General features: G+C 38.9%; 1 protein-coding gene across 1 annotated transcript; it reads right to left on the bottom strand.

The window, feature by feature from the left end:
* Window positions 1-7,705: 7,705 nt before the first annotated feature.
* On the bottom strand, window positions 7,706-21,613 carry LOC133550048 (actin, alpha cardiac muscle 1). Its single transcript, XM_061896060.1, has 7 exons — window positions 21,457-21,613; window positions 21,054-21,192; window positions 17,970-18,294; window positions 17,743-17,904; window positions 17,474-17,665; window positions 12,586-12,767; window positions 7,706-7,977 (listed from the first exon to the last, which is right to left on the bottom strand). The coding sequence occupies exons 2-7, from the start codon at window positions 21,180-21,182 to the stop codon at window positions 7,834-7,836; spliced, it is 1,134 nt and encodes a 377-aa protein (XP_061752044.1). The 5' UTR covers window positions 21,183-21,192; window positions 21,457-21,613; the 3' UTR covers window positions 7,706-7,833.
* Between the last annotated feature and the right edge of the window lie 3,630 nt (window positions 21,614-25,243).

The following is a 25,243-nucleotide window of genomic DNA, read 5'->3' as shown; positions in this document are numbered from 1 at the left end:
AAGGAAAAAAAATGTACAACTAGATGACAGACAGAAATACCCTTTTTTTTTTAATAAATGTAGATTTATTTATTAAAGGTAAATTGAACAAATTGGCTTTTTCTGGCAATTTATTTAAGCCTTTATCAAACTGGTAGTATTAATCAGTACCCGAGAAGTATTTCTTGGTTTCAAAAAGGTCGGTGACCCCTGCCCTATACAGTGTTCCTTTGAGACTCGTTTCCTTTGATGGTGCCTAGCAACAAGCAGTTCTGTTGACATACTAAGGCATCAATAACGTTCACATTTTAACGAAAGTTGTGAATTCGGATTTTGTTATAACATTTTGAATTGAAATGTCAGCGTTATTTTTCAAAAGTTAAGACCTTTTTCTCTTACTATTACAGTTTATTATTGAGCAACTAGTTCTACTAAATGTCAAACCGTGACATGGATTGAGGTTGTTTCTTCGATGCAGAGAATGATTTGCACGGGCGAGACGTGAATGTGAGTAAATCTTTAAATTTAATACTATAACTGACAAAAGATAAACACAAAGCGCTCACAGTGGAGGTACAAAACTTGGCTACAAAATACAAACATGAAACAAAAACACTTGCTCGATGGCATGAATAATGGACATAAACAAAAGACTTAGCACAAAGGCAATTGACTATGAATTATATACAAAAACTTACACGACATGGAACTATGGACAAGGGCATGAAGGAGGTGCAGCATGGGTAGGTGCACCGAAAAGGGGGGGTAAAGGAGACAGATTCTAGGGGCCCATGATGGAGGGGGGCCCAGAGAGGCCCCTAATGATGATGGAATCATATGAAATTATGTGTTTGGGTCCCTGTAAAGAATCTTTTCATGGGGCCCAAAATCCCTAGCGGCGCCCCTGAGCATGGGTAGCGTGTGTGAAGATCACAGGACGAAGACAGAAAAAGAATGACTTAAATAGTAGCTGTGATGATTAGTGAAAACAGGTGTGAGGCTGAGGACAGGGACGTGACATGACAGGTGAAAACTAATGGGTTGGCATGGAGACGAAAACAAACCAGGAAGTGCCAAGACCGAACTAAATGTCCAAAAAAGTAAACATAACCTGACCAAACATGGCAAAAATCCAAAACATAATCTTACAGGCGTGACACTAAACATATTAGAAAAACATAACTCATCGGTTCGCGTCACGTTACGAGAAAGTTGTAAAAAAAATTTGATACAGAATATTTTTTTGTCCAAAATTTAATATTACATCTTTATTTTTTATAGTATTACGATTTTTCGTTTTTGATCATAACTTTTATTATTGCATTACCGTAACATATTTTTTCTCAAATATGGATTGACGACTTTATTCTTGTGAAATAACATTATTTCCGCACAATTACAACTTCACGGGGATGGTGTGGTGAAGTTGGGATTGGCCGTGCCAGCAATCTGAGGGTTACTGGTTCAATCCCCACCTTCTACCATCCTAGTCAAATCCGTTCCTCCCTGCTCCTCCCCCATCCCATCCCTCCATCCCTCACTCACGCACGCGCGCACACAGCATCTGATTTTGGAGTTATTCTCAATCAAACATCACCATCAAGTGTATTGGCAATTGGTACCCCACCAGTTGGCGCTGTTTTTCTTTCTAAATTGTATTTTTACAGTTAATACAGAGCTGCAATGTACCTGGAATGAGAATATGTAAATGAACACCCTATACAGTGTTCCTTTGAGACTCGTTTCCTTTGATGGTGCCTAGCAACAAACAGTTCTGTTGACATACTAAGGCTTTTTTTTCAACCACTGTGCCGTGGCACACTGGTGTGCCGTGAGATACAGTATGGTGTGCCGTGGGAGATTATCTAAATTCACCTATTTGGGTTAAATATATTTTTGCAAACCAGTAATTATTTTCTGCAAATGATGTGTTGTTGTTGTGTCTAGACTGTCTGGAGATCGGCAGACTTACCACATTACACTCTTCCATATCAGTAGGTGGCAGCCAGCTTTGTAGATGTCGGAAACAGCGGGAGGCAGCGTACAGGTAAAAAAGGGTATCTCATGCTTAAACCAAAAATAAAGAAAAGGTGAATGCTCCTAAAAAAAGGCATTGAAACTTTGGGAAGGCTATGCAGAACGAAACTAAAACTGAACTGGCTACAAAGTAAACAAAAACCAAATGCTGGACGACAGCAAAGACTTACTGTGGAGCAAAGACGGCATCCACAAAGTACATCCGAAAATGACATGACAATCAACAATGTCCACACAAAGAAGAATGAAAACAACTGAAATATTCTTGATTGCTATTACAAAGTAGATGCGGGGAATATCGCTCAAAGGAAGACATGAAACTGCTACAGGAAAATACAAAAAAAAAAAGGAGCGCAAGACAAGAACTAAAACACTACACAGAGGAAAACAGCAAAACACTCAAAATAAGTCAGGGTGTGATGTCACAGGTGGTGACAGTACACCTACTTTGAGACAAGAGCTATATTGATGCATGCTTGGTTTATGGTTTAAAGTCATATCCAAATATTGTGACAACGACTTTTTACTGTCAACTAAATTTTATTTTTTAATGATTTCTGCTGGTGGTGTGCCTCCGGATTTTTCCAATGCAAAAAATGGGCCTTGGCTCAAAAAAGGTTGAAAAACACTGTACTAAAGCATCAATAACGTTCACATTTTAATGAAAGAAATCTAAGTACTTGTCAGTCCTTAAAGTTGTGAATTCGGATTTTGGTATAACATTTTGAATTGAAATGTCAGCGTTATTTTTCAAAAGTTAAGACCTTTTTCTCTTACTATTACAGTTTATTATTGAGCAACTAGTTCTACTAAACGTATTAAAAAAACACAACTCTGTCTATCTGGGTTTATGTTTGATCATGTTATGTTTTGTTTTTGGACTCTTTTTCCCGTTTTTGCACTTCCTGGTTTTGTTTGTTTCCATAGTTACTCATTAGTTTCCACCTGGTCTCCAAGTCACGCCCCTGTTCTCAGCCTCACACCTGTTAGTAATCATCATCACAGTCATTATTTATACCATTCTGTTTCTGTCCTTGGCTTTGGAACTTTGTGCTTACTACTTGCTACATGCTTGTGGACTTGCTTTACCTACCGGACTTTGTATCTAACCCTGATGACCACACACCTACCTTTCCTTGCCACGCTGATTATTTTTTTGACCATGCCACGTAAGATATTGTTTATATTTAGGCCTCTGTGCAAGTTTTTTTGGTTTGTTTTGTACCATTGATAGTATATTTTATTTATTTGTATATAGTCATGCCATTGTGCTGTTTTTTTTTAGTTTAGTATAGATTATTATCCGCCACTGAGCCCACCCTTTGTTTTCCTTTTTTTGTATTATAGTGTATAAATAAATTAATCATGTACTCACATTCACGCCTGGCTCGTTCCAAATTCCCTCTGCATCGAAGAAGCAAAACAAATCCACGTCAAAGTCCTGACAAACTCAAGTACAACCTATTTATAATTTATTTATTTATTTATAACTCATTGGTTCGCGTAACGTATCGAGAAAGTTGTAAAAAAAATTTCATACAGAATATTTTTGGGTCAAAAAATTACTTTATTAATTTAATATTACATCCTGATTTTTTTATAATATTACGATTTTTCTTTTTTGATCATAACTTTTATTATTACATTACCGTAACATATTTTTTCTTCAAATATGGATTGACGACTTTATTCTTGTGAAATTATAACATTATTTTCGTACAATTACAACTTTACGGGGACGGCGTGGCGATGTAGGGAGAGTGGTCGTGCCAGCAATCTGAGGGTTACTAGTTCAATCCCCACCTTCTACCATCCTAGTCACGTCCGTTGTGTCCTTGGGCAAGACACTTCACCCTTGCTCCTGATGGGTCCTGGTTAGCGCCTTGCATGGCAGCTCCCGCCATCAGTGTGTGAATGTGTGTGTGAATGGGCAAATGTGGAAATACTGTCAAAGCGCTTTGGGCTCCTTAAAAAGGGGTAGAAAAGCGCTATACAAGTACAACCATTTACCAATGTACCATTTATTCCCGTACCATTAAGTCCTTGTCTTTGTAATATTATGGCGTCTCTTCTCTCATATACATCATTGGAATCGGGGGTTAAATCACCAAATATTCCCGAGCACGGCCACCGCTGCTGCTCACTGCTCCCCTCACCTCCCAGGTGGTGAACAAGGAGATGGGTCAAATGCAGAAGTTCATTTCACCACACATGGTGTGTGTGTGTGTGTGTGTGTGTGTGTGTGTGTTTGTGTGTGTGTGTGTGTGTGTGTGTGTGTGTGTGTGTGTGTGTGTGTGTGTGACAATCGTTGGTACTTTGACTTTTAACTTTTTAATTCTGGTATCATCATAAAGTATTTTTTTATTATCAGAAAGTACAACACTATTGTTTTCAAATCATCACTTTAATTTGATCAAATTAATTGCATTTTTGTAACATTTACGGCTTTAATCTTGTAATACTAACACTTCTTTTCTCTCAAATGTACACATTTGACATCTTTTTTTTTTAATATTACAAATTTAATTTAAGTAAATGAGGATTATTTTTGTTTTTTATAGGTCATACTTAAAATATCGTAATGTAAGTGTACAGTAGGAATATTTGCATCTTTTGCTTTTAAATTTAAAATAATCCCCAAAAAACATGATAGACGTGATATTGCACTCCAGTCCTGTAGGTGGTGATAATTTTGTCCTGTAAAGTTGCCGTCAGCTAGTTTATATTCCTCCAATTGGAATGCATCTACTTGACATACTTGCCAACCTTGAGACCTCCGATTTCGGGAGGTGGGGGGTTGTGGGCGTGGTCGGGGGTGGGGAGGAGGCGTGTTGGGGGCGTAATAAAAATACAGTTCTTCTAACTGTACTGTGCTTGCTGGTTATTAAAAAAACAAAACAACAACACTTACCTTTCACTATTTGAGTAACCTTTGTTCTACCATTTGCGTACTGGCGAGAGTCACTTGCCGCCAGGTGCACAACAGCTGACTTAGAACTGGTGCGGACCAGGGGAATCCGACTGTTTAATTTGGTGACTCTAGATAACCTCGAGCAGATCGCCGGCCCCTGGTGGCGGCGACGTCTCTTTCGAATGTCTGCCCTATCATCAAGCAATCAAAAAGCAACCCCATAACGCTATAGCCAACATTCACCAGGAGATGGCAACAGACAACATAGAATCACTCTATTACAGATGGCTGTGACTTACTGGTTCTTCTGCTTCGTCTCCTTTGTGTGTGCAGTTTTTTATTAAAAATCCGTAGATGTTGTAACGTGATCGGGCAGGCAAGCTGTTTATATAACAGGAAAGCGGACGTGAAAACAGCCTGCACCCACTCATGTCCGCATGGAGATGGAGAGGGCGTGAATTTCGGGAGATTTCCGGGAGAAAATTTCTTCCGGGAGGTTTTCGGGAGAGGCGCTGAATTTTGGGAGTCTCCCGGAAAATCCGGGAGGGTTGGCAAGTATGCTACTTGATCACTGCACAACTTGGCCTAATATAAGTGTTACAGAAAAAGTGAACATAAATCTGAATAAATGTCCAATAAATGCCCAATGTTTCCTTTTTAGCCATCACAATCCGCCATGACCTAGTGGTTATGAACATTTGGGATGAACCGTAGCAGAGATTGCAAGATTTGCTCTGCGTGTTTGTGTAGGGTTAAAAATAGCCATGCCCTAAATTGTGTTTAGTGATATGATCAATAAACAGAACATAGACTAGAGCAGGGGTCACCAACCTTTTTGAAACCAAGATGTTGCGATCCATGACTTGGATCTTTACGTTTGTTTTTCCATCTTTGTTTCATTCTCAGTCTGACCCGTTTAATTCCTGTTTTGTCCATCACTGTGGTTACTCATTAATTCACCTGCTACACTCGTACCGCACACTTGCTTCAGCTAATCACCCTCCTTTATAAGCCAGCCTTTTCTGTTCAGTCTTCCTCGGATCCTAATTTGCCCACGCGCAACAGTGACGACTCTCATTATTCTTCGTATGTATTTTCTCGCTAGCTCTCACGCTATGCCACTTGTTTATTCCAGTTTTCATACTGATGATTTGTTTTCTCGTTTGTGCCCTCGAGCCAAGTTTTAGTTTCCTAGTGTTATCCTAGCTTTCACGCTAGCGTCTTTTGTTTGCCTTCTCTTTACACCAGTGTTTTTGTTTCTAGCTTTTTATTATTTAATAAATTCATTTTTATACCATACCTTTGCTGTGTTCTGCCTCGACGCATCCTTGGAAAAACCACACCAGCATTACCATGCCGAAGAAGAGTCTTCACACAAGAACTACTTCTTGGGTACTGATTAATGCGAAGGGCTACCAGTTTGACAAACACTTAAATAAATTACCAGAAATAGCCAATTTGCTCAATTTACCTTTAATAAATAAATCTAAATTTATTTTTAAAAAATGGGTATTTCTGTCTGTCATTCCGTCGTACATTTTTTTTCCTTTTACGGAATATTTTTTTGTAGAGAATAAATGATGAAAAAAACACTTAATTGATCCCTTTAAAAGAGGAGGAAACACGAAAAAAAAAAAAAAAATTGAAACATAGTTTATCTTCAATTTCGAGTCTTTAAAATTCAAAATTCATCCATCCATCCATTTTCTACCGCTTATTCCCTTTTGGGGTCGCGGGGGGCGCTGGCGCCTATCTCAGCTACAATCGTCAACCGAAAAAAATGGAGAAAACTAGCTAATTCAAATCTTTTGAAAAAATTATGTAACATTACTAATTTTTCCTGATTAAGATTCATTTTAGAATTTTGATGACATGTTTTAAATAGGTTAAAATCCACTTTAAAATGAGATTTAAATTTGATTATACAGATTTTCTAAATTTGCCAGAATAATGTTTTTGAATTTTAATCATAATAAGTTTGAAGAAATATTTCACAAATATTCTTCGTCGAAAAAACAGAAGCTAAAATGAAGAATTTAATTAAAATATATTTATTATTCTGGACAATAAAAGAATAAAAAAATACTTGAACATTGATTTCAATTGTCAGGAAAGAAGAGGAAGGAATTTAAAAGGTAAAAAGGTGTTTAAAAATCCTAAAATAATTTTTAAGGTTGTATTTTTTCTGAAAGTTATAAGAAGCAAAGTAAAAAAAATTATGAATTTATTTAAACAAGTGAAGACCAAGTGTTTAAAATATTTTCTTGGATTTTCAAATTCTATTTGACTTTTGTCTGTCTTAGAATCAAAAATGTCGCGCACAGCGAGACCAGCTTGCTAGTAAATAAATACAATTTAAAAAAAATAGAGGCAGCTCACTGGTAATTGCTGCTATTTGAGCTATTTTTAGAACAGGCCAGCGGGCGACTCATCTGGTCCTTACGGGCTACCTGGTGCCCGCGGGGACCGTGTTGGTGACCCCTGGACTAGAGCGTGTACTATTATTAGACCCTAATAATGTTATTATTATTATTACATTGAGGTTTGTCCATCACTGTACAAAAGCAGATCAAGAGGTCACATGACCACGTGTGTTTTCCCTCAATGAGACTTGGTTAAGTTAATATCTCACGAGGTGGCTTATCCTCTTTGCTCATTGTGATGTTTTTCTAATTCAAATTTTTAATAACCTTAGCGCGTGAGCAGAGGACACCTCACCTCTGATTTATTTGAAAGAAGATCCTTCCACCCTGTGTAAGCCAGACTCATGTACACAACTGACAGAGGCGAGCCTTGTTTATTTAGAAAGCTATACATATATAAATTCTGTAAACAAATCATAGTGGTGATGACAAATGAACTGCTGTGTTGGTGGCGGTAGAGCGTTGGAGGAGCATGGCGTTCCCTTAGAAGCACTTCCTGTGGACGATGGATGGCCCGGCCTCATCATACTCCTGCTTACTGATCCACATCTGCTGGAAAGTGGACAGGGAGGCCAGGATGGAGCCGCCGATCCACACGGAGTACTTCCTCTCAGGGGGCGCGATGATCTGGACACAAGATTGAATATTTTTAGTTGGATTTTCCGTAGAAACCATTAACCTCCAAAAGTTTTTCTCAGAAACATTTTCCTCGATATGTATCAGAATACAATCAGCAATATAACCTGTTTACATCAATTCTGCAATAAATGTTCGCTGAAAGTCAAAAGAACAGTCTTCATTTGGATTCTGTAGAAAAAGCAATATAGTTAGGCGTGCTCAAAAAAATCAATTTACATCCGAATCACGATTCTTATTAATTACAATTCTTAAATTGATTCAACGATTTAAGAATCGCAATTTTCAAGAGACATATTTTTATGTCGTCTCCATCCTTATTCACTTTGTGTATACATCAGCTGCAAAAGGGTGCCTTTGTAACCAGTAACCTTTTTTTTTTTAAATGTTTTATTATGATTTAGATACCCCAAAAAATATTGCAAGAATTAGAATGAATTGAGAATCGTTTTAAAATGACAAATGATTCTAAATCAAATTGTCCCTCCGAGAATTGATATATCAAATTATGTTGTTGGAGATTCAGTTGGTATAAAAATTAATATCATCCAGTAACCATGTTTCCCTCAATTAGTGTACATGTATTTTATCCAATACACAGACACACACACACGCACACACACACACTCGTATTTGATACCTTCGTGAGACCTCCAAAAAATGGCTACTTCTTTAAGACCACCCTTTTATATATATATATATATATATATATATATATATATATATATATATATGTATGTATATATATATGTATATATGTATATATATGTATGTATATATTTATGTATGTATATATGTGTGTATGTATTTATACATATATGTATACACATACATATAGACACACACATATACATATATATATATATATTTATACTGTATATATATATACAGTATAAATCATCAGGAGATCTGATGATTGAGGGAACCCCTCATGAAACAGTTCTGTAGAGATGAAGTAGTCTTGTGATTTTTCCCACACCTACATATATATGTATATATATATATATATACATATATACATATATATATAAATATATATATATATATATATGTATATATACATATATATATACACACATATATATATATATATACACATACATACGTCTCGCCTCGACTTCTGTAACGTATTATTTTCGGGTCTCCCCATGTCTAGCATTAAAAGATAACAGTTGGTACAAAATGCGGCTGCTAGACTTTTGACAAGAACAAGAAAGTTTGATCACATTACGCCTGTACTGGCTCAACTGGACTGGCTTCCTGTGCACTTAAGATGTGACTTTAAGGTTTTACTACTTACGTATAAAATACTACACGGTCTAGCTCCATCCTATCTTGCCGATTGTATTGTACCATATGTCCCGGCAAGAAATCTGCGTTCAAAGGACTCCGGCTTATTAGTGATTCCCAAAGCCCAAAAAAAGTCTGCGGGCTATAGAGCGTTTTCCGTTCGGGCTCCAGTACTCTGGAATACCCTCCCGGTAACAGTTCGCGATGCCACCTCAGTAGAAGCATTTAAGTCTCACCTTAAAACTCATTTGTATACTCTAGCCTTTAAATAGACTCCCTTTTTAGACCAGTTGATCTGCCGTTTCTTTTCTTTTTCTTCTATGTCCCACTCTCCCTTGTGGAGGGGGTCCGGTCCGATCCGGTGGCCATGTACTGCTCGCCTGTGTATCGGCTGGGGACATCTCTGCGCTGCTGGTCCGCCTCCGCTTGGGATGGTCTCCTGCTGGCTCCGCTGTGTACGGGACTCTCGCTGCTGTGTTGGATCCGCTTTGGACTGGACTCTCGCGACTGTGTTGGATCCATTGTGGATTGAACTTTCACAGTATCATGTTAGACCCGCTCGACATCCATTGCTTTCCTCCTCTCTAAGGTTCTCATAGTCATCATTGTCACTGATGTCCCACTGGGTGTGAGTTTTCCTTGCCCTTATGTGGGCCTACCGAGGATGTCGTGGTGGTCTGTGCAGCCCTTTGAGACACTAGTGATTTAGGGCTATATAAGTAAACATTGATTGATGATTGATTGATATATATATATATATATATATATATATATATATATATATATGCATATATATGTATATATATATATATATATATATATACACATACATATGTATATACTGTGTATATATATATATATATATGTGTGAGTGTGACTAATGACTACTTAGGCCTTCTACGCTATTGTTTTCTAATGTTGGTCATTACGGTGGTCCTTGGAGACCCAACTGTTTTCTGATGGGGTATTTGGTGAAAAAAGTTTAATAAACACTGCTATTGTTGTATTGGCCACTAGATGACCAAACAATTTAGAGTGTGTGTTCAGCATCGTTGTTACTGATTGGTTAAGCCTCAGGCAGCCTTATTGTATTAAAATAAACAAGTATGTGGGTGTTATTTCAAGTCTGGAGGGCTCTCAGAATGTTAAAACTGGGTTTAACACGTTTTGTTATGCTCCAGCTCTGACAATATTGGATTTAAAATGAACAATTTGTACTTTGCGGAAATTAATTTATAATGGTCAAGCCCAGAACCAACTAACAGCGACAAACAATAGTTTGCTGCAGGGGTGTCCAAACTTTTTCCACTGAGGGCCTTACACTGAAAAATCAAAAGAAGCGGGGGCCATTTATTTTAAAAACCAATACAATATATAAATTAAAAATATACATTCAGGCCTCCACTCAGGCTTGATCCCGGGGACCCCAAAGGGTTTTGGTAAAAATAATATGTTAAAAATGTGTTATTATTCAGTATTATTATTTTTAATATTATTCAAGTTTAAAATCTCTAGATCAACAATAAGTCTATCTGTCAATATGACGTTTTTAAAGATTTAAGTTGTATGCTCTTTTTGTCGAAGAAAACCATGTTTTTTTATGGAAAAACAAAACAAAATATGCAATATTTTCACCCAATAAAATGTTTAAGTAGAGAGATTGTATCATAATTGGAGCCGTAAAAAGGTCAACAACTCATAACACCATTGATTTTAATTCACTGTTATTTATTGTGCAATGACACTTAAAAACAAAACACACTAATTCAAAAGGGTCCTACTCATTAAAGTATTTACTGTTTACTTTTAACACAATGGTCTTGAGATCAACTTCAGATCTAATCGTCAATTATAAGTTTTTTTGTATTTTATGTTTTTTGTTTATTCGTTTAGCCAGGGGTCGGGAACCTTTTTGGCTGAGAGAGCCATGAAATCCAAATATTGTAAAATGTATTTCCGTAAGAGCCACATAATATTATTTAACACTTAAGACAACGTGTGCATTTTTAAGTAAGACAAACATTTTTAGAGTATAAAACGTATGTTATTCTTTTTAATAACATTGTTATTCTGAAGCTAACCAATTATATATAAAGTACTTCTTTCCATTAATGCGACCCCCCTGGGGTTGGCTGAGCCACCTGTAATCTTGAACAGGTGTGGTAGAAAATTGATGGATGGATGGATTCAAATGCATGGGAATGTTTTATTATTTGAACATTATTTTTAACACTGTTATTTCCAGCGGAATTATTCATTACTTATCGTGTTAAGCGATGTCAATTTAGATTTATCTGAGAGTCATATACAGTCGTCAAAAGAGCCACATCTGGCTCGCGAGCCATAGGTTTCCTACCTTTGGTTTAGGCCCTTCTTTGAAAAAAAAAAACAGCTCAGTTTTTTATATGGCAAACACAAAATATTCAACATTTGCCCCCAAAAATATCTCAAAGTGGAATATTTAATGTGACGAAATTGGAGCCTTGAATTGGTCAATAATTCATAATTGATTTTGATTCACTATTTTTTTTTTATATTAAGAAAGTAACAGCCTGCATGGCATTTTTGTGTTATTAGAATAAACATTGCAACATTTTCTTGTTACATTTCACCAGTTTGCTCTTTTATACCACTTTTTATGTTTTTAATTATTTTCCATATTATGTTTAAAATGGGGCTTCACGGTGGCAGAGGGGTTAGTGCGTCTGCCTCACAATACAAAGGTCCTGCAGTCCTGGGTTCAATCCCAGGCTTGGGATCTTTCTGTGTGGCGTTTGCATGTTCTCCCCGTGAATGCGTGGGTTCCCTCCGGGTACTCCGGCTTCCTCCCACTTCCAAAAACATGCACCTGGGGATAGGTTGATTGGCAACACTAAATTGGCTCTAGTGTGTGAATGTGAGTGTGAATGTTGTCTGTCTATCTGTGTTGGCCCTGCCATGAGGTGGCGACCTGTCCAGGGTGTACACTGCCTTCCGCCTGATTGTAGCGGAGATAGGCGCCTGCGCCCACCGCGACCCCAAAAGGGAATAAGCAGTAAAAAATGGATGGATGGATGGATGGATGGATGCTTAAAATGTGCCGTGGGGCTGTTAAAAAATGACCTGCGGGCCGCCGCACTTTGGACACCCCTGGTTTACTGTATTAGGGAAATGTTTAATGTTTCGTGTGTTTTTTACCTTATTCTCCAATTTGTTAAATTTTTTTCTACATCTAAATTTTTTTGTGTGCTATGTCAGCCATCTTTGTGGATTCTTCATGCTGTTGTGCCATTGTATGATTTCCTACTAAATTGTGTGGTATATAACTACCTTAATCTTCATGGTGCTGGGCGCCAGAGCCGTGATCTCTTTCTGCATGCGGTCGGCGATACCGGGGTACATGGTGGTGCCGCCTGACAGCACGTTGTTGGCGTACAGGTCCTTTCTGATGTCGATGTCGCATTTCATGATGCTGTTGTAGGTGGTCTCGTGAATGCCTGCAGACTCCATGCCTGTGCAACAAACATGCAGAACGGGGAGGTCAGCTTAGTGGTGTGTAGCCCCCACCCCCAAACACGTCAGCTGTCGTAACAGGCGCTACTACAGACAGCTTCCCGCCGACAGCTGCACACGTTTGCTGGCACAAATGTCAACAATATGTGTCTGCTTAAAATTAGTCGGCGAGTTCATCAATCGCAGGTTGGGGATAATGTGTGACAACCAGTTGACACAGGGCCAAGTCTAGTCTTTTTGTTTGTGGCCACAGTTTGGTCTGTAATATTACTTGCAAACCCCGTTTCCATATGAGTTGGGAAATTGTGTTGGATGTAAATATAAACGTAATACAATGATTTGCAAATCCTTTACAACCAATATTCAGTTGAATGTTCTACAAAGACAAGATATTTGATGTTCAAACCCATAAACTTTATTTTATTTTTTTTGCAAGTAATAATTAACCTAGAATTTCATGGCTGCAACACAAGCCAAAGTAGTTAGGAAAGGGCATGTTCACCACTGTTACATCACCTTTTCTTTTAACAACACTCAATAAACGTTTGGGAACTGAGGAAACTAATTGTTGAAGCTTTGAAAGTGGAATTATTTACCATTCTTGTTTTATGTAGAGCTTTACTCGTTCCACAGTCCGGGGTCTCCGCTGTCCTATTTTATGCTTCATAATGCGCCACACATTTTCGGTTGGAGACAGGTCTGGACTGCAGGCGGGCCAGGAAAGTACCCGCACTCTTTTACTACGAAACCACACTGTTGTAACACGTGGCTTGGCATTGTCTTGTTGAAATAAGCAGGGGCGTCCATGATAACCTTGCTTGGATGGCAACATATGTTGCTCCAAACCTGTATGGACCTTTCAGCATAATGGTGCCTTCACAGATGTGTAAGTTACCCATGCCTTGGGCGCTAATGCACCCCCATACCATCACAGATGCTGGATTTTGAAATTTGCGCCTATAACAATCCGGATGGTTATTTTCCTCTTTGTTCCGGAGGACACCACGTCCACAGTTTCCTAATTTTAATTCGAAATGTGGGCTCGTCAGACCACAGAACACTTTTCCACTTCGCATCAGTCCATCTTAGATAAGCTTGGGCCCAGCGAATCCAGCGGCGTTGCTTGGTGTTGTCGATAAATGGGTTTTGCTTTGAATAGCAGAGTTTTAACTTGCACTTACAGATGTAGCGACCAACTGTAGTTACTGACAGTGGTTTTATGAAGTGTTCTTGAGTCAATGTGGTGATATCCTTTGCACACTGATGCCGGTTTTTGATGCAGTACCGCCTGAGGGGTCAAAGGTCCGTAATATAATCGCTTACGTGCAGTGATTCCTCCAGATTATCTGAACCTTTTGATGACTTTATGGACTGTAGATGGTAAAATCCCTAAATTCCTTGCAACAGCTCGTTGAGAAATGTTGTTCTAAAACTGTTCGACAATTTGCTTACAAAGTGGTGACCCTCGCCCCATCCTTGTTTGTGAATTACTTAGCATTTCATAGAAGCTGCTTTTATACCCAATCATGGCACCCACCTGTTCCCAATTAGCCTCCACACCTGTGGGATGTTCCAAATAAGTGTTTGATGAGCATTCCTCAACTTTATCAGTATTTATTGCCACCTTTCCCATCTTCTTTGTCACCTGTTGCTGGCATCAAATTCTAAAGTTAATGATTATTTGCAAACAAAAAAATGTTTATCAGTTTGAACATCAAATATGTTGTCTTTGTAGTGCATTCAACTGAATATGGGTTGAAAATGATTTGCAAATCATTGTATTCCGTTTATATTTACATCTAACACAATTTCCCAACTCATATGGAAACGGGGTTTGTATTTATTATTTTTAAAAGTATTGACTTCATTTGTTCGAGTTAGATTTTTAAACACAGGTAAAAGGTCTCAAGGTGCTGATTTGGTGAGTGCAGGGGGGTCTAGGGTCTTTGTGTTTTTTTTCCCCCACAAAAAAGTGCAGAAATCCAATAAAAAGTAGTCACAATGTGAGTTTTAATAGTCAGCCAACCTATCTTTATTCACTTGATCATAAATATGTTACATTTCATTTTTTTTTTTACTGGATGGTTTGTTTTTAAGAATAAGTATACGCCTTCCCCATCTTTAAAACTTATTGACGCTTCTGTTTCGAACTTTAATCGGGTGTTCTTGAATGCACCGCAGTTATGTGCAATGAGATGCAAAAGCAAAAATGTACAAATAACTTTGTCAGATGCTGCCACAAATAGATTTCACATATTTGTACCATTTATTCTATTACTTCATCGTGCTTTCCGAATGTTGCCGCTGTGTGTGAAGGTGAGCTTTGACAACGTTAGGACATATTTGTCTTAATTTTTTCGCTTTCAGGAGGAATGAACCCATCCATCCATCCATTCCCTACCGCTTGTCCCTTTTGGGTACGCGGGGGGTCGCTGGAGCCTATCTCAGCTGCCAACGGGCGGAAGGCAGGGTACACCCTGGACAAGTCGCCACCTCATCGCAGGGAGGAATGAACCATTGCGCATTTTTGCAAGGAAGTGGAGGTACGCATTCCTTATCTGATTCAAACGACCTTATTATTAAATGTTGACAGCAAAACTTTTTTTTGAGTGTCGGATTTGAATGAACAAAAAAAATATTGAAATCTTTACAAAAGCTCAGGCCGTGGTCATGTGATCGCAGTAAAAAAAACACATTGTGTTTATGCCACCGGCCGGCCCAGCCTTGGCACCATCAGCACAATGCTGCTGGCGTAGAAACATATTCATATTAAAAATGCTTGTTAGATAAAAACAGATTTTAAAAATACAGGCACAAAAATCACTAAAATGGAGATGTGTGTTTAAAATGTTTTTCATTATCATTTGTCTAAACATTTTTTATAAATTCACCTCAGCATAACATCATATTATTATTAAAATTGCAGAAAAAAACACATACACTTTGTCATATTCCATTACGGGGGTCCCGCCCCAGTTTTTGAGAAGGACTATTCTACAAAGAGGAAGGTTCCCAAATTGAGGGCTAAGGCCCAAAATGTATCGCAAGTCATTTTTGAGGTTGGGTGTTGCCTAGTAGTACTTAATATATGCATATTATTATGTATATTTGGGTCACGGTAAATGGTCAAATGGGAGCATATTTACATGCATCCTTAAAAGTTAAAGTTAAAGTATCAATGTAGGTGTGGCGAAATTATTCTCTGCATTTGACCCATCACCCTTGATCACCCCCTGGGAGGTGAGGGGAGCAGTGGGCAGGAGCAGTGCCGTGCCCGGGAATCATTTTTGGTGATTTAACCCTCATTTCCAACCCCTGATGCTGAGTGCCAAGCAGGAAAGGAATGAGCCCCATTTTTATAGTCTTTGGTATGACTGCCGGGGTTCGAACTCACAACCTACCGATCTCAGGGCGGACATACTAACCACTAGGCCACCTGAATAATCAAATTATGGCTGCAAAAATGCTACCATGATATATGTGCTTAACGTCGGTCAACATTCGATAATTTACTTTTTTTCATCTATAAAAAATAATAGGAAACTGTATTAAATGTAAACATTTTTATTTCAAATGTAACTTTTCTCTGATAATAATATAAAGGCATAAATGAAAGGAAATGTCAACAAAACCTAAGAAGAACTATTTTCTACAGGTTTAGTGCCAAGAAGTCTAAATAAAAAAATTATTTTTATAGACATGCATGCTAGTTCTAGCTATTGAGCTGTTTCTAGTTTTGTATTTTATTTATTTTCATTATTATTATTAACATTTTTTTTACATTGTGGCACTTTGAGGTTGTTTGCTCAACGTAAAGTGCTTTTTTACAAATGAAATCTATTACTATTATACATATATATATATATATATAAAATACATAAATATATAAACATATATATATGTGTATGTATACATATATATATATCTATACATAAACATATACATATATATATACATACATATACATAAACATATATATATATATATATACATATATATATATATAAACATATACATAAACATATATATATATATACATACACACATATGTTAGGTCAGGAAAAACACAGAGGCTATTTCATCCCTACAAGCCTGTCTCACAGGTTTTCCTGCTCTTCAGGGGATTTCAGCATACCTGTAGTAAAGCCAGATAAAGTCCCCTGAAGAGCAGGGAAACCTGCGAAACAAGCTTGTAGGCATCAAATTCCGCTCTACCCCGGTCTTGAGCACTGTATAACGGATAAACCACAGAAACCTCGACTATATACAGTGTGTGTAAATATACATATATATATATATATATATATATATTTATATTAGGGCTGTGAATCTTTGGGTGTCCCACGATTCGATTCAATATCGATTCTTGGGGACACGATTCGATAATATATTGATTTTTTTGATTCGATACGATTTTCGATTCAAAAACGATATTTTTCCGATTCAAAACGATTCTGTATTCATTCAATCCATAGGATTTCAGCAGGATCTACCCCAGTCTGCTGGCATGCTAGCAGAGTAGTAGATTTAAAAAAAAAAAACTTTTATAATTGTAAAGGACAACGTTTTATCAACTGATTGCAATAATGTAAATGTGTTTTAACTATTAAACTAACCAAAAATATGACTTATTTTATCTTTGTGAAAACATTGGACACAGTGTGTTGTCAAGCTTATGAGATGCGATAGTTAACTGTTTACGCACCAATGAAGGAAGGCTGGAAGAGGGTCTCCGGGCAGCGGAAACGCTCGTTGCCAATGGTAATGACCTGACCATCTGGCAGCTCGTAGCTCTTCTCCAAGGACGAGGACGAGGCGGCAGTGGCCATCTCGTTCTCAAAGTCCAGCGCCACGTAGCACAGCTTCTCCTTGATGTCACGCACGATCTCACGCTCGGCTGGACGAGCACAACATTGGGACGCTGTTAGGTGCGACGAAGCGCGGGAAAAAGCAAAAGCGGCTATTTGTGCTCACCTGTCGTCACAAAGGAGTATCCACGCTCTGTCAGGATCTTCATGAGGTAATCCGTGAGGTCACGACCCGCCAAGTCCAGACGCATGATGGCGTGCGGGAGCGCGTAACCTTCATAGATGGGCACGTTGTGCGTCACGCCGTCGCCAGAGTCCAGCACGATACCTAAAGATGACAACACGGGCGGCGTGAACGACCTGACCAGTCTTACCCAGTCTATGTCAGCATACCTGTGGTACGCCCGGAGGCGTAGAGGGACAGCACCGCCTGGATGGCCACGTACATGGCGGGAACGTTGAATGTCTCGAACATGATCTGCGTCATCTTCTCCCGGTTGGCTTTGGGGTTGAGGGGGGCCTCGGTCAGCAGGGTAGGGTGCTCCTCGGGGGCCACCCTCAGCTCGTTGTAGAAGGTATGGTGCCAGATCTTCTCCATGTCGTCCCAGTTGGTGATGATGCCGTGCTCAATGGGGTACTTCAGGGTCAGGATGCCCCTCTTGCTCTGGGCCTCGTCGCCCACATAGGAGTCCTTCTGGCCCATACCCACCATGACGCCCTGGTAGAACAGACAAGGGAGGACTTAGTCCAACAATATTTTACCTCGTCAATTAGACTCATAAAGCACCAGGAAGAATATTGTGAAAAAGTCTTAGGTGTTGAACTTTAAGATACACACCTCAGAAAACAGACCTCTGCCAAGGCTGAAATAATGGATAAAAATCCCTGTATCCTCATTCGTATTTTCACCATACTTCATTGGGTTATTTGAACCTTGTGCCACTCGTGAAAATTGGTTTGGTAGTTTTTTATTCATAATCCTATGCATTAGATTTCATGTTCTACTCTCAAATGTACCTCAATTTAATACAGTAGGAAAGAGATTCATATGGCACCATTTGTTGTGGTTTACCTGACACATGAAATGTGACAAATTAGGGCGTGCACTATGCACTTTCGCCGCCAGATGGCAGTAGTGTTCCATACCTTAAAAATGTGTTTTGTAGCAATTCCAACTTTGACCACAGTGTCAGTTGCTAAGTAGAGTGGTGCTTTCCATCATGTTCAGCAGATTGCATTGCAATCTGATTAACGCCCCTCTTCCTCTCAGGTGAGATCCACCTAGGAATGGGGCCATATGAATGCCTTCCCTACTGTATGGCCATTAATATTTCCATTCAGGATTGAATTCAAAATCTCCCTACTAACTCACCAGTGCCTTCATGGAAATGCCCCCCTCTACCTCAAGGGACTGCTCACCCCCAAATCCTCCACACGACACCTCCGCTCCATACAGGCTAACCTCCTCCAACCTCCACGGACAAAGCTTCGAACAATGGGAGACCGAGCTTTCTGCTCCAATGCTCCCAGTCTGTGGAACGCTCTCCCTGACCACCTGAGGGGACCTCAGACTGTGGATGCTTTTAAAAAAAGGCTTAAAAACCCATCTTTTTAAAAAGCCTTTCCATAGACATGCATGCTGGTTGTAGCTTTTGGGCTGTTTCTAGTTTTTATTTTTTTATTTTTTTATTATTACTATTTTTTACACTGTGGCACTTTGAGGTTGTTTGCTCAACGTAAAGTGCTTTTTACAAATAAAATCTATTATTATTATTATTATTAATATAAAACGCCTATTTTTCTAGACCCATTTCAGAAAAAGAAAAAGTTGAAAAAAAAATTCTACCCAACTTTCCTCCAGAAGGTCTTATCTTTGTCCATGTGATGTCAGATGAAAAAAACAATCAGCTGTTTGGCCACAATACCCAGCAAAATGTTAGAGGACAAAAGGTGAGGCCTTTAATCCCAGGAACACCACACCTACTGTCAAGCATGGTGGTGGTAGTATTATCCCCAGGGCCTGTTTTGCTGCTTTACAGAGATTAAATGGTACAATGAAAAAGAAGGATTACCTCCAAATTCTTTAGAACGACATAAAATCATCAGCCCGGAGGTTGGGTTTTAGGCGCAATTGAGTGTTCCAACAGGACAATCACATCAAAGGTGGTAAAGAAATGGCTAAATCAGGCAAGATTTAAGGTTTTAGAAGGGCTTTCCAAAAGTCCTGACTTAAACATGTGTACAATGCTGAAGAAACAATCCATGTCAGAAAAATTTAGCTGAACTTCACCAATTTTGTCAAGGGGAGTGTTCAAAAATTCAACCAGAAACTTTTGGATGGCTACAGGATGTTATACTTTTGACCGAGCACATTTGCTCACATTTTCAGTAGACCCATAATAATTTCATAAAAGAACCCAACTTCATGAATGTTTTTTGTGACCAACAACTATGTGCTCAAATCACTCTATCACAAAAAATAAGGGATGTAGGAAAAATTGGAAACTCAAGACAGCCATGACATAATGTTCTTTAAAAAAGTGTCTGTAAATTTTCGACCACGACTGTATATGTAAAATGTCACCAGCCAAAAGGAGCTTTTGTAACCTGTTTGAAAATTGTTTATAGTTTTATACCAAATAATATATTGTAAGAATCAGTTTGAAGTGTGTCTGAATCAAATCCCCAAGAATTGTTATCTGTTGAGCTCCGCTTTTCGGTTCTCCACGTATTATTGTTTATTGTTCCAGTTTTTGTATCACTCCGTCGTTCCACCTGCTTAGTTCCTGTTTTGTCCGTTTCCATGGTTTCTCATTGATTTCACCTGCTACTCACGGTCCCGCACACCTGTTACTGTTAATCAGCTTCCCTATATAAACCTGTCTCCTTTTGTTGTTCAGTCTGGGACCCAGGTTTGCTTTCACGCAAAGGTACGTCTGTTATGCTCATTTGCTTACACGCAATTCTTTCTTATTCTCAAGAGCTCTCACGCTACGCATTTGTTTTATTCCAGCTCTCATGCTGATGAATTGTTTTTCCTTTTGTGTACCTTCGTGCCAGATTAATTTTGCTATTTGTATTCCTACCTTTCATGCTAGCGTCCTGTTTGTTTTGTCTATTAGATCCAGTATTTTTGTTCTGTAGCTCCTTTTGTTCTTTTAATAAATCAGCTAATCTTACCTTTGCTGTGTTCTTGCTCGACGCATCCACGGAGGGACAAACTTGGCATTACCATGCCGAACAGACGCAACAGTAATCGAATCGTGAGTTGCTGGAAAAGTCCCATCGTTATTATTTACTGTTTCCATACGACAAAGTGACATGAAAAATATTTCCTTCCACAAAAAAAGCTGAACGCAACCTAAGACTTTTTTGTTTAAGCGTTACGAAGTTCACCCACCATAGACCTGACTCGTGACATGAATTTAATCAAAAAATCCTGGCCGTGATCGCTAAAACGTCGCTGGTTTTCGTTACCTGGTGACGAGGGCGTCCGACAATGGACGGGAAGACGGCGCGAGGCGCGTCGTCCCCGGCGAATCCGGCCTTCACCAGACCGGAGCCGTTGTCGCACACCAGGGCGGTGGTCTCTTCATCGTCACACATGGCGTCACCTCTGCAACACAGCATTTGTTTGTCCGTTTGTTCTCATTGTTTGGATTGCTGGGGAAATTAGTTGGGATTACGTGTTGCCTAGTGAGAGGAGTCTAGTCCAGAACTCATCTCCCGGTGTTCACCAGTGATGAGCATACTGGAGTTAGTTGCTGACATAGTAAGTCAAAGTTGAGGGGTCAAGGTTGAATCAATGAGGGGTTAAGGTTGAATCAAGTCTTTAATTCCATTTTGGGATAAACCCTTCACGGTTTGGTCCTGTACTCACCAGATCAGCACCAGGCACCTCGAGACTTTGGCAGCGTTGTAAAGCAGGGGGTGTGGAAACGCCAGGTCAGGCTGTTTTATAGCCTTGGGGGTCGTTGACAGCAGGGAGGCCCCCTACGCAGAGCGAACCCCCTTTTTCTATATTTGGTAGCCCGCCGCACCATTGACAACAGGCGCTCCATGAATGGCATGACGAGGACGTGGAAGTCCATCTGTGCCCCACGTCCATGTATGGAGGACAGCGGCGAAAGGCGGAGACACAATGACGGGCTTCAATTTCATATCTACGTCTTGAAGCCTTTCTAGGTTGGTGACATACTGCTTTCTCCTGGGGGTGTCCAAAAAAAAAATTTAATTTCAAATTAATTATAATTACTAACGGTTCTTAATCAACTAAAAAAAAAAATCCAAAATCAATTAAAAAAACATAAGTTTAAAGGCCTACTGAAATGAGATTTTCTTATTTAAACGGGGATAGCAGGTCCATTCTATGTGTCATACTTGATCATTTCGCGATATTGCCATATTTTTGCTGAAAGGATTTAGTAGAGAACATCGACGATAAAGTTCGCAACTTTTGGTCGCTAATAAAAAAGCCTTGCCTTTACCAGAAGTATGACGATGTGCGCGTGACATCACCAGTGTGAGGGCTCCTCACATCCTCACATTGTTTATAATGTGAGCCTCCAGCAACTGGAGCTATTCGGACCGAGAAAGCGACGATTTCCCCATTAATATGAGCGAGGATGAAAGATTTGTGGATAAGGAAAGTTAGACTGAAGCACACAAAAAAAAAAAAGCGACGGCTCCGGGCGGCGGCAGTGTGAGCGTTTCAGATGTAATTAGACACATATACTAGGATAATTCTGGAAGATCCTTTATCTGCTTAATGTTTTAATAGTGTTTTAATGAGATTGTAAAGTCATACCTCAAAGTCGGATGGATGCGGTGAACGCCAGTGTCTCTCAGAGAAGCCAATGGAGGAGCCAAGATCACAGCTGTCTTTTTTGACAGCTGCTGCAGGAGGACGCATAATCCACTGATGTCTCCGGTAAGAGTCGACTTAATATCACAATTTTCCCATCCAAAAATTTGCTGGTTGACGTAGAGAAACATGTTCGCTTGACCGCTCTGTGTTAAAGCTTGACAACAAACAAAGAAACAGAGGCTGTGTCTCGGTTGCTAAAGGCAGCTGCAATGCACCGCTTTTCACCAACAGCACTCTAATTTGACGTCTCCATTATTAATTGAACAAATTGTAAAAGATTCAGCAACACAGATGTCCACATTACTGTGTAATTATGCGATGAAAGGAGACGACTTTTAGCCGCAAGTGGTGCTGGGATAATACCTCTCAAACCCGAGACGTCACGAACACACATCATCATACGCGTCATCATTCCGCGACGTTTTCAACAAGAAACTCCGCGGAAAATTTAAAATTGTAATTTAGTAAACTAAACCGGCCGTATTGGCAGGTGTTGCAATGTTAATATTTCATCATTTATATATAAACTATCAGACTGCGTGGTCGGTAGTAGTGGGTTTCAGTAGGCCTTTAATTTAAAAATTAAAATACATATATTTGTATTTTTTATTGATCGTGTCCAGCCACTCAGGTAAATCATATTGTAGATGTGGATGTCCATATTCCATATCGGCTGTACAGATTTACTTCACAAAAGAGAAGTGTGGGAAACTTCTGTTGTTGCCTTATTTGTATTTGACTTTTTTAAATGTTTGGGTAGAATTTTATCAAACTAGACTATTTTTTTATAAACTAATATAACATTTTATCAGAGCTGTTTGTCTATTTTATGGAGGAATGTAGTTAATGGCAGATTTGACACTCAACATTATTAAAGAAGTATTCATTTTGAATCGAGAATCCGTCTCAATTGACAATTGATTCTGAATCAAGTCGTTGTCACCAATAATTTAATCAAATCCAGTAACGTGGTGCCCCAAGATACACAGCCATACTGTCTCCTGTTAATGGGCCCCATTCAGCAACCGTTCTTAAGAACAAATATTGTTATTAGGCCTACTTACGAAGTTTTTAAGGAGATTTTTGTATTCACCAATGTTTTCTTAGCTCGGATTTGTTCGTAGGTAAGAACAAAATCTACGAGTGCTGCTGAGCACTCTTAGGGTGGCCTATATGTTCTTAAGTGTGATAAGTTCCCTTACTTCTATTGTTTAATGTTAAATTAATAGTATTTTATATATATATATATATATATATATATATATATATATATATACATACATACACACACCACACAATCATCAATTACCGTGGCGTTGATTTAGTGATTGGTGACTTTTTAAAAGACCAACAGTCCTCTCACACCCTCTGTTGCAACTCAACTCACACAATGGCAATTCTTTTGCTGCTACTACAAGATGCTGCAGATCGTGCCCTGGGGAGGGAGTGCATATTTCATGACTTTGTAAACCTATTTGCCCAAAGTGACGAATATTTGTTTGAACGCTTTAGCGTTCAAATAAATACTAAAAAATAATATGAATACATAATAAATAAATAAAGCAGTCCCCCCTTTCTTAAAGTTACGTTTTGACACTATGTATTTCCCCGCGGGATAATATGAATTTTTCTTCTGTAATCTATTAGTGTTTTCTCGGTGTGTTTGATGTTCGGCTTTTCCGCCGGAATTGTGCCCTTTTATGGGGAATTTAGGGTGTTAACCTATGCATATTATGGAATTAAGGGTTTTTACATATGCATATTACGGACCTTCAATCCCTGAGGCGGTACTGCATCAAAAAGCAAAATCGGTGTGTAAAGGATATCACCACTTGGGCTCAGGAACACTTCAGAAAACCACTGTCCGTAACTACAGTCCGTCGCTACATCTGTAAGTGCAAGTTAAAACTCTACTTTGCAAAGCGAAAGCCATTTATCAGCAACACCCAGAAACGCCGCCGGCTTCGCTGGGCTCGAGTTCATCTAAGAAAACGTTTTTGCAATGTGTTGCTGCCATTAGATTATAAGTTAAGGGTTATTTGCCCCCCCCCCCCAAAAAAAGTTTCTCAGTTCCAACATTAAATATCTTGTCTCTGCAGTCTATTCAATTGAATATAAGTTGAAAAGGATTTGCAAATCATTGTATTGTTTTTCTATATATGAAGTACACAACGTGATAACTTCACTGGTTTGGGGTTTTGTAATATGCTGCAGTCTTAACTGCCTTAAGGTAATTTGAACATACAGTATGTTTCACTTGCATACTAATAAATGTTTCGTATTCATGGATTGTGTTATGACAAATCTTTATTGTTAACCTTTTTACAACTTTTTGAACCAATTGTCCATTGAAATGGCCTTTGCAGACACTTTGTAATTTGAGATATCTTTCTTATGCTACGTTGCATGGCGGCATTTTTACTGCCTCTCGTTTTATTTTGGTGGTAGTCCTTGTGAACGCTTATCAAGTTGGACCGTCTAAACACACGGTAGCACTCGTGTAGCGAGCCAAGGCCACTTGTGTCAAACAGCTGATGTCAGCAGCTGTTAGCTCTTTGAAGACCAGGACCTGTGTTGGGTTTGAAATAGGAGGTAGTCCACAAAACCTAACATGCAGGTCAAGATAAGGCTAATATAGAGTGTTGTACAGTGGGGTCAAAAAAATATTTAGTCAGCCACCGATTGTGCAGGTTCTCCCACTTAAAATGATGACAGAGGTCTGTAATTTTCATCATAGGTACACTTCAACTGTGAGAGACAGAATGTGAAAAAAAATCCAGGAATTCACATTGGAGGAATT

Source organism: Nerophis ophidion, linkage group LG03 (genome assembly GCF_033978795.1).
Source record: "Nerophis ophidion isolate RoL-2023_Sa linkage group LG03, RoL_Noph_v1.0, whole genome shotgun sequence".
In the NCBI taxonomy this organism is placed as follows: domain Eukaryota; kingdom Metazoa; phylum Chordata; class Actinopteri; order Syngnathiformes; family Syngnathidae; genus Nerophis; species Nerophis ophidion.
Note: the sequence above shows the minus strand (reverse complement) of the source record. Positions and strands in the feature narration are given on the sequence as shown.

What these genes read in the sequence shown, in the direction of transcription:
- LOC133550048 (XM_061896060.1), bottom strand. Translation starts at nt 21,182, where the DNA reads ATGTGTGACGATGAAGAGACCACCGCCCTGGTGTGCGACAACGGCTCC. An exon ending in TCGGACGCCCTCGTCACCAG is followed by an intron (nt 18,295 to 21,053) that starts GTAACGAAAACC and finishes CTGTTCTACCAG; the next exon opens with GGCGTCATGGTGGGTATGGG. An exon ending in CGCCTCCGGGCGTACCACAG is followed by an intron (nt 17,905 to 17,969) that starts GTATGCTGACAT and finishes TGTCATCTTTAG; the next exon opens with GTATCGTGCTGGACTCTGGC.